The sequence below is a fragment of the Salvelinus sp. IW2-2015 genome, unplaced genomic scaffold (assembly GCF_002910315.2).
Source record: "Salvelinus sp. IW2-2015 unplaced genomic scaffold, ASM291031v2 Un_scaffold1192, whole genome shotgun sequence".
Taxonomy (NCBI): domain Eukaryota; kingdom Metazoa; phylum Chordata; class Actinopteri; order Salmoniformes; family Salmonidae; genus Salvelinus; species Salvelinus sp. IW2-2015.
In genome coordinates this window covers 98,709-107,806 of record NW_019942770.1, presented here as the reverse complement: position 1 = coordinate 107,806, position 9,098 = coordinate 98,709, and the positions used below count along the sequence as shown (strand labels likewise).

Sequence of the window (9,098 nt, the reverse complement as noted above, 5' to 3'; positions counted from 1 at the left end):
ATGGGCTCTGACCGGGCGAGACGACTCTGGAGAGACAAGACAGACAATGTTTTATAATATAAAAGTTAACCTCATAAATGTCAAATGTGTTTCAACTTTAAGTCAGTCAGCTTTGTTTAAATTATTATGTAACCTTATTTAATAGGGAAGTCAGTAAGAACAAATTCTTATTACAATACGGCCTAACCGGAACAGATGGGTTAACTGTTCGTTCAGGGGCCAGAACGACAGATTTTTACTTCAGTTCAGGGATTCGATCCAGCAACCTTTCGTTACTGCCAACGCTCTAACCACTAGGCTACCTCCCGCCTCTACACTCTAACCACTAGGCTACCTTGCCGCCTCTACACTCTAACCACTAGGCTACCTGCCGCCCCTACACTCCAACCGCTAGGCTACCTGCCACCTCTACACTCTAACCGCTATGCCACCTGCCGCCCCCATTGACCAGTACTTTCGCTAGTAAACCCTCATTAGTCATCTGTTAGAGCATCAAGCCACAGGGTCACAGCCCATAGTCATAGGAACAGAAACAGCTACTGCGTCAGCATCACAACTGTAGATCTCAATAAAAATCCACGAGGATGGGCTTGTTTAGAAGATGCATGCCGTTGGGCCCCCACCACCCACATCATTATCCAATTGGTACATTGAATGAATGACCCAAAGTGAACCATAAGACACTGAAATATCAATAGGATGTGTTGATTTAGGCATTGGTAAATGAAATGATCATCCTGCCTTTACCTTTCTTCTCCTTGACTCCAAGAGAACAGCCACCACAGCACAGAGCACGTAGATGGAACAGATGCACCGGAGGCTATCATGTAGGCTGTTTTCGTGACAAGGAGAGAACAGGTTAGTGGACTATAGTACATTAAAAACAGGAGAGAGAGACAGGTTATGGACTATAGTAACTATAAAAACAGGAGAGAGAGACAGTTAGTGGACTATAGTAACTATAAAACAGGAGAGAGAGACAGTTAGTGGACTATAGTAACTATAAAAACAGGAGAGAGAGACAGGTTAGTGACTATATAAACTATAAAAACAGGAAGAGGAGAGCAGGTTAGTGGACTATAGAACTATAAAAAACAGGAGAAGGAGACAGTTATGACTATAGTAACTAAAAACAGGAGAGAGAACAGGTTAGTGGACTAAGTAACTATAAAAACAGGAGAGAGAGACGGTTAGTGGACTAAGTAACTATAAAAAACAGGAGAGAGAGACAGGTTAGTGTGACTATAGTAACTATAAAAACCAGAACGAAGACAGTTTATGGACTATGTAACTCATTTATTTACAGGTCAGTGATGCATATAACACTCAGTCATAAATGTTCCATGTCCACACAGCTCTCTAACGACCGCTGACGCTATTGTTCACAATACACACATGCCCTTAATGGTGAGTGAGTGACACGCGTCACGTTTTGGTAGAAGTGTCAAGTGGTGTTTTATAATGTGTCAGAGTCTCTGACCATAACCACCTCATCACCTACAATAAAACTTAACCCAGCCATAAAGCTAAGCTTCAAACCCAACCGTAAGCTAACCTTCAGTATGGCCTCATGTTGGGATAGGCTGTCTGCCACCGCTCTACTCCTTTTTAGAGTGTCTGGCTGTGTATTCTGTTTATTTATGTGGTCTCTGGGTTAAGCCTGCCTGTCGTGTTAAAGTTGAGTCTCCAGCCAGCGAGCGCTTGGCTCCTGTGTGTGTGTGAGGCCAGTCTAACTGAGCGTGTCTGTGTTTCTGTCACTCTCTCTCTCTGCAGCTCCTGGAAGGGAACTTTGCTCTGTTCTGCTGCTACACTCTGGGCTTTAGGAACGACTTCCAGAACATTCTACTGGTCATCATGGTGAGGACACACACAATGGCCTTTTTATATGTTTGATACAGACAGATTGATACTCTTTTCCCCACATCATTCACTGACCTCTCTATTGTTACTGTAACCTTGACTGAACCACTGGAGACAGTCAGGAGGTTGTCTATACAAAACAGCGCTCTCTCTCTCTCGCTCTCTCTCTCTGTGCCTGTCTCTCGCTCTCTCGGTGTCTCTGTCTCTCTCGGTGTCTCTGTCTCTCTCCGGAAGCGAATTGATCCGTCAGAATGAGAAGCGAAGAAGCAAACAAGTTCACAGACGAGAGAGATCAGGGATGAGCGAGGAGAGAGATGGAAGAGAGCGCTGTTTTTGTATACGTACAACCCCTTCCTGGACTGTCTCCAGTTGGTTCCAGTCAAGGTTAGTAACAATTAGCAGAAGGGGTTTCAAGTGAATGATGTGGGGAAAGAGTAATTCAATCTGTCTGTATTCAAACATATAAAAAGGGCCATTGTGTGGTGTCCTCACAGTCTCAATGAACCACGTAGTTAGAATGATTTCTAAGAAAGTCGTTTCCCTAAAGCCCAGTATGTGTATAGCAAGCAGAACAGTTAGCCCCATAATTTGTTTTCCCTTTCCAGGTGTTTATTAGTCTCCTGCATGATGAGAGAGTTCTTACTGACGGTGACAGTGAACACAGACTACGCTTTTTCTCCCTAGTGTCTAAGTTACTCTTTACTGCTCATTCTTTCGAATGTACGTCTTTCGCCACGGACCTTTTTCTGTGCAGCGGCGCGTCCTTGACACTATCTCACTCACACGGCTCTATATCGCCTCACGTCCGCACATCAGATGCGAAACTTTGGTCCTCACAACAGGTAGGGGGGGATGATGGCCTCCTTCAATGCTGTAGCTGGGTCTAGGTCGGCTGTGGCTCGGAGCTGGAGACATCATCGTTTTTATTAAACCACGACAGACGGCTAGGGCTAAACCCATGATGACCAACATAAAAAAAAAAACAGAAAACTAGAGGAAAGAAAAAGTATAATGATATTAACACAGAGTGCGCTATGTACCGCATCATGAAGGGGACACTTCACTAAAAAAAAAGTGGCTGTACCTTTAGATCTTTAGTGTATAAGTAGCCGCGCATGCCGCTCGTCGTCTACTTTTACTTTGGTCCGGCGTGGTCCAGGACAGCCTATTCCTGCCCCCCCCAACCTTTGAATTGAGCCTACTGAGGGTTAGCTTACGGTTCATGCGAATTGGGGTTTTATTTTTTTTAATAAATTATTTTTTTTTAAAGCTTTAGCTTTTATGGCTTGACGGCGGGCCGATTATTTGTTAAATCGTTTTCTAAGTGCTACTTCAGTATTTACTTAATATTGTGCTACTGTTCGTTTTATTGGTAATAAAATTAATCCATTAAGTTTCTTTTTTGGTTACTTAGTGCGTGGTGGATTTGTTTCAAGAGGAGCTCTGTGTGGTATTGGTTTTAGTTTTTGTGTGGTTTAAAAAACCACCGGGGTGGTGATGGTTCAGAGACCCCTGCTACACCCTATTATTTTCTTCAAATAAAAACCAGAAGCACAACAACATGACAACTGATCTCTACCCAAAACAGATGCTCGCTGGGGTTTTCGAACGCTTCCTGCATGTTTTGGGAGTGAGCTCACCGATTGATCTTATGACGGAGTTTTACCCTTTCCATTTTTAAAGGTCTGCACTGGTGACATCACCAGGCGGGTAAATTGGTTAAATAGACCAATTAAGAACTAGCATCTTGAAAACCCCTCATTGATCTGTCCAATGACAGGGTTATGTCGCTGTGTTTCGTGTAATTTGTGAACCGGAAATAGCCGTCAGCGGTCGTTAGAGAGGCATGTGTTTGGACATGGAACAATTTATGAAGCACTGAGATGTTATATTGCATCAGCCTGACTAACTAAATAAAATTGGAACCTCGAGGCTCGGCGTGGGGGGGGGTCTATTCGTTTCGTTTTTCTCCCTCTCCCTTACCCAGACCACTTCCCACTACGCATAAGTCTTCCTATGTAGCAAATGATTATTTAGAGACAGAAAAATAAATAGTAGTTTCTTTTTGACCTATTTAAAGTTGGGTGAGAACAGTCGACGAGTTAAAGATATTTATATTGTTACTCGCGGTTAACAAATGATTTGTGAGCTTGGTTGATGGGATTTTATAAAGAGGAGCTTGATATTTTGCCTTTTTTAACTGTGATTGGAATGATTTTATGCGGAAGCATGGTTTTTTTTCTTGTGCTATTTTGTAGTATAATGATGGTAAGAGGACTTGATTAGGGGTGGTGGAAAATCGCGTAATTACGAAACCAGAGCTTAAACTGCTGTTTTTTGGGTTTTTGCGTCTTATCCTCACCACATGTTTCCACACATTGTCGTGTACGCTTAACATCTCACTGTAGTGTTGTGTCTGCTCCTTAGTGTTCTATAAGGGTATCTACATATGTTCCGGGAGCTGGTCAAAAGTCAGGGTGCCTACATGTGGTGGGGAATAAGTTTCACGGTTTCAGAACTCGACCTTCTCTTACACGGTTGGCAAGCAGCGAGAAGAGAAAATGGGGGGGGGGGGCAGGGGGGCTGAGGGCCCCCCCCCCCTGGCGGGGGGAAGCAGGGGTTGTTTTTGATGTTGAAGTTAGGGCGTTGTGTGCTGTATATCAAGGACATGGCGCAAGAAAGTTTGATAGATTAGAATGCAAGTTGGAGTTGTTGGAAGGATGAGGGAAATTCGACACCAACTAAATACAGCTATTTCCTAATAGAAGTGTCTTAATGTTTATAGCAAGGAGCTTGTTAAAAACGACACCGGACTCCTTTTTCTCTCTTTGTCATCCAGCTCGCTTGCGTATGCTCACCATCCCTTCTTTGTGTCTAAGCTGGGTTCAACACACTCACCAACTAGTGATATAAGGCGCACAGACGCGAAAGAGACCTCGGTGTGTGATAGAAACGCGATCGGAACACGTCGATGATCCAGCCTTGAACCGTCAAGGTCCATGACCCATCAGGCCTCAACCGGAGCCCGTGATACCTACCCATGTGCCACGAGAAACGACCATGGGGACTGATTCAACAGCACTATGCCGTCTGAACCGTCCCAGGGGTGTTTAGCCAAGCACCTCGAGAGCGACTCTTCGCGGAGGAGGAACCACCCAGAACACGGGACCAATGTGTAGTGAATCATACATAAGGGGCTCACACCTCATGAATAGGGTCATCAGATCAGAATGTGTATTGCACTATTGATAAGTCTCTATCGTCAGCGATATTTTTTTTAAAATATCACATATACTGTTTATATACATCTTTTACATTTAACTAGGGGTGAAGTTTCTCGAATTTTTATATAGTGAACCAAAATTCATTATTTTTACCCCAATGACCGGAAATTCAACCTGTGTTTTGCCTCTGGGCAAAACACCAAAACGTGCCACCCAATGTGCGCCCCAGGCGCACCCGAGTTTGCTGGAAACCTGGCCTTACTTTCCCATGGAGACATGCTCTTATTGGACCCAGGGTCTCCAGAGTATAATGATGATCTTCCTACCGGGGAACAGTGGGTTTAACTGTTCTTGTTCAGGGTCCAGAACGACAGATTTTTACCTTGGTCAGTTCCAGGGATTTCGATCCAGCAACCTTTTTCGGTTACTAAGAGTTCCAGATGCGCCTCTATGTGATCACTCGCTTAGGGCAGATTCCCTGGCTCCCCGCCCTGGCTCCGCCTCACGCAACTCGCTTATGATATAGCCTCACTGTATGGTGCGCTGGATAGATGCACTCGCAGCTCCTCTGTGCTGCCGACTTCGTTAAGCTCATAGAGTGCTACTCGCGTGCCTGTGCGCTATCTCAGCTGTCATTCGCAACCTCTGATCCTGTAGGGTTTACCTGCCACCTCTACCACTCTTAAGTAGATCGCGCGCATGTAATCGGGCCACCGCTGGCCGCCCCATTTGACCAGTACGGTTTTGGCCTAGTAAACCTCATTATCACTGTTAAGCACAGCCACCAGGGTCACGCCCAAGCATAGGAGACAGAAACAGCATTACTCGTCTGTAGTTTGATAAAATCTGATCTACTCTCGCAATAGATAAAATCCACGGAGGGGAGTGGGGGCTTTGTTAGAAGAGCTGGTCGACGTCATGCCGTGGTGTGGTATTACTGGGATGACGGCCCCCCACCCAACCATTCATTTATCCGAATAGGTGACAGTATTTGATAGATGATGGGACCGAAATAGAATGGACCCATAATAATGTACCACTTCGAGATGATGTAATATGGAATTCTAGCGAGATGGTGTGTTGGTGTGATGAGATTATCACCTGTGGTTAGGTTTGAGTGCGTGGTTGTGTGGATGTGGCGATGAATTGTGAGTAGATCTGATGAAAGTGATCATCCTGTCCTTTACACTTTCTTCTCCTTGACTCCAAAGAACAGCACCACAGGCACAGAGCACCGTAGTGGAACAGATGACTGGATGATTTGCACCCTGTAACCGAAAGAGCTATCATGTAGAGCTGATTTCTGTTTGCAGATGGTGGAGGGGAGACAGGTGTTAGTGAACTATCAGTAACTTTAGTTTAAAAACAGTGAGATGGAGAGAGAGGACAGGTTACGTGGACTTATGAACTAGTTCATGCACTTCTACACACCTGTCAAAACGAGTGGTAGGACTATACAGGTCCCCGAGCGCAGAGACAGGTTGCGTTATGGGACTTATCTCACTGCTATCTCGGGTCTACACAATGCGCTCATGTCAAAAAACTGTGGGCCGCATGCTAGAATACACCTCGGAGAGAGAGAGAGACAGCGGGCTGTGTGCTGGCGCTCGGCATCAATGTTGATCCCGTGGCACTTTAAGTAGCTATAAAAGCGGATGTTGTAGAGGATTGATGATGATCCCGAGACAGGCGCTGACTCGTACGTCTCGGACGCAAGCATGTGCATATGGTAGTAGAGCTCATATAAAAAACAGGACGATGAGAGACGGTTAGTGGTGTAACTAATTATAGATGACATGCAATAGATCTTCCAAAAACAGGGGAGGAGAGGACAGGTTAGTGGACTGATAGTAACTATATAGAGTTTAAAAAAAACAAGGAGGGAGGGTGGTGGCGACGATGGAGAGAGAGACAGTGGTTAGTGGGACTATAGTTAACTAATTATATATAAAAACAGTCGAAGGAGAGACGTGTGAGTGGATGATTGATATCCCGTTAGGTGACTATGTAACCTATAAACAGGAGAAGAGGAGAACATGGTTTAAGTGGACCTATTAGTTAACTTATAAAAAAAACAGGAGGGAGGAGGGAGCTAGTTATTAGTGGACTATAGTTAACTATTAAAACAGGGTACGGTGAGACGAGAGACAGTTGTTTTAAGTGGACTATGTAACTATATCAGTAGAACTCGCAGATTGATGATTCCCAGGAGAGAGGAGAGACAGGGGTTCAGTGGAGACCATGGAGGTTAAACCCACGTACAGGTTAGGTCTTGGTTGTACGTTGGCTTGTGGCTGGGATGATGATGATCCTGTATAAACAACATAGCACACAACACTTAGCTTTATCGTAGTTTTTAAAGTCAAAGAGTATATGCCTTGGTGGTTATTTGTGAGCTCAGTGCATCTTCATGGAGTAGAAGGATACAGTAGTATTTAGTGTGCGGAAATTACGAGGTTTAGTGATTGATCGGATTGATTGATGGATCTCTCTAGTGCTGGGTGGTCGCCACGCCCTGCCGACCGGTCTGGTCCGCGTGATTGCCTGTGGGGGAGTAGACTTGTGTGGGGTGTGAGATAGATTGGATGATGAATCCTGGGCATGTACGCGTGCACCTGCAATGGCGTATACAAGAATCGCATCTTATCGGTTGGCCTGCTTTAACTTCCCTGTGATGACGCCCATGACTCATCGGGGGGTGTGGAGGAGGAGGTTCAGCCCCACTCGTGTTACCTGTGATTTGGTCGCTCGATGCTCCGTGGGTGGTGTGATGATGATGAGTCGCCGGGGGAGGAAATCTGTCTCATACCTTTTTGCCGATGCAACCAGGCACACAAGCACTATTTATGCTAAGTAGAAGAAAGCTATAGGGGTCTCTCCTTTCAGTCCTTTAACTCTACTTTAACCGAAGGAATTTGCGTTGCAGTTGAAACTGGAGGCGCAGACTCTGTGCTTTTTAAGTAAGAGCTGGAGGACTTGACTGTGGCATGGCTGTGGCTTTTGACAGTCATTGCTGCATGGTCCTGAAGAAATGTCTCTATTGCCTCAGTGAGCTAACAATTATACGGGAGCAGCTCTCCAGCTAGCCCTGTGAGCCGGTTCACATGTGAGTGAGACAATTAGCCCCAAGCCCCGTTCCACTATAGCCTCCCATATTCATGCTTGTGGGCTGTGAGGGCCGCTGCCATCGTATAGAGGACTTGATTATTAGGGGCTGAGCCTGATCCCAGGCTGCGGGAGTCGAAACAACACTTGACCAACATAGAAGAGCTCTTTTGGGCAAACCCCCATGAGATGTGCTGGTTCGGTCTTTCTCCGTATTCTCCACCTTGGGAGCGCGGCTACCGATGAGTAGAACAGGCGTTGCTTTATCCCTTCCCTGGCCCAGTAGTTTCCTTAGTTCCACAGTTACTTATCTTCACACCAATATCCTGGAGCTGAAGCTTCGGCAGTGCCGTTACAGTTCAGGAACTCTTCCAACTCCTACTCTGTAATTCGTTCTTGGGTCTCCTTTAGTGCTGCTGTTCAATCCCAGGAAAATTGCTGGCCTGTGGCCTTCCTCCTTTGTGCCCGATTGTTAGTTTTCTCACAAATGGCATGATGCCGGTTCTTGGTCCACGCTCACAAACGCCTGCTTTGCATTGCTGTCCTTTGCCATTGCCGGAGCTCTCACTTCCCGCGTTACTGCCCACCAAATGTGTTAACTCCTTACGCACCTTATAGTGCCACTGATCTCGGATGGTGCTCCATGCGCGAAGACCCCACCCAACCCAGGGTTCGCGGAACCTTTTTTCCCTTACTCTCCCCCCTCTTTGTGTACTGTAGTAGTGTGTTTATATTTTTTAGGTAGTCCATGTATTTAGTGTTAAGGGACCAGTGCACTGCTTCAAATTAACGGCTTAAATAGGCAGAGGATCTGTAGGTTAGATTGAGGTTTCGAGTTGTTGGTTTTAGTTTTTTGCACCGAGTTGCATTTCCATCTGCCGAATGACTTGAACTAAATAGTGAGCCAGA

The 9,098-nt window shown here is 45.6% G+C and overlaps 1 protein-coding gene across 1 annotated transcript in view; it reads left to right on the top strand.

The window, feature by feature from the left end:
- The window catches only part of LOC112069992 (sodium-dependent lysophosphatidylcholine symporter 1-B), a 57,385-nt gene that overhangs the window by 34,986 nt on the left and 13,301 nt on the right, over positions 1-9,098 (top strand). The window contains 1 exon segment of the mRNA XM_024137390.2: positions 1,739-1,857. Within this exon segment, the coding sequence (XP_023993158.2) occupies positions 1,739-1,857 (119 nt within the window).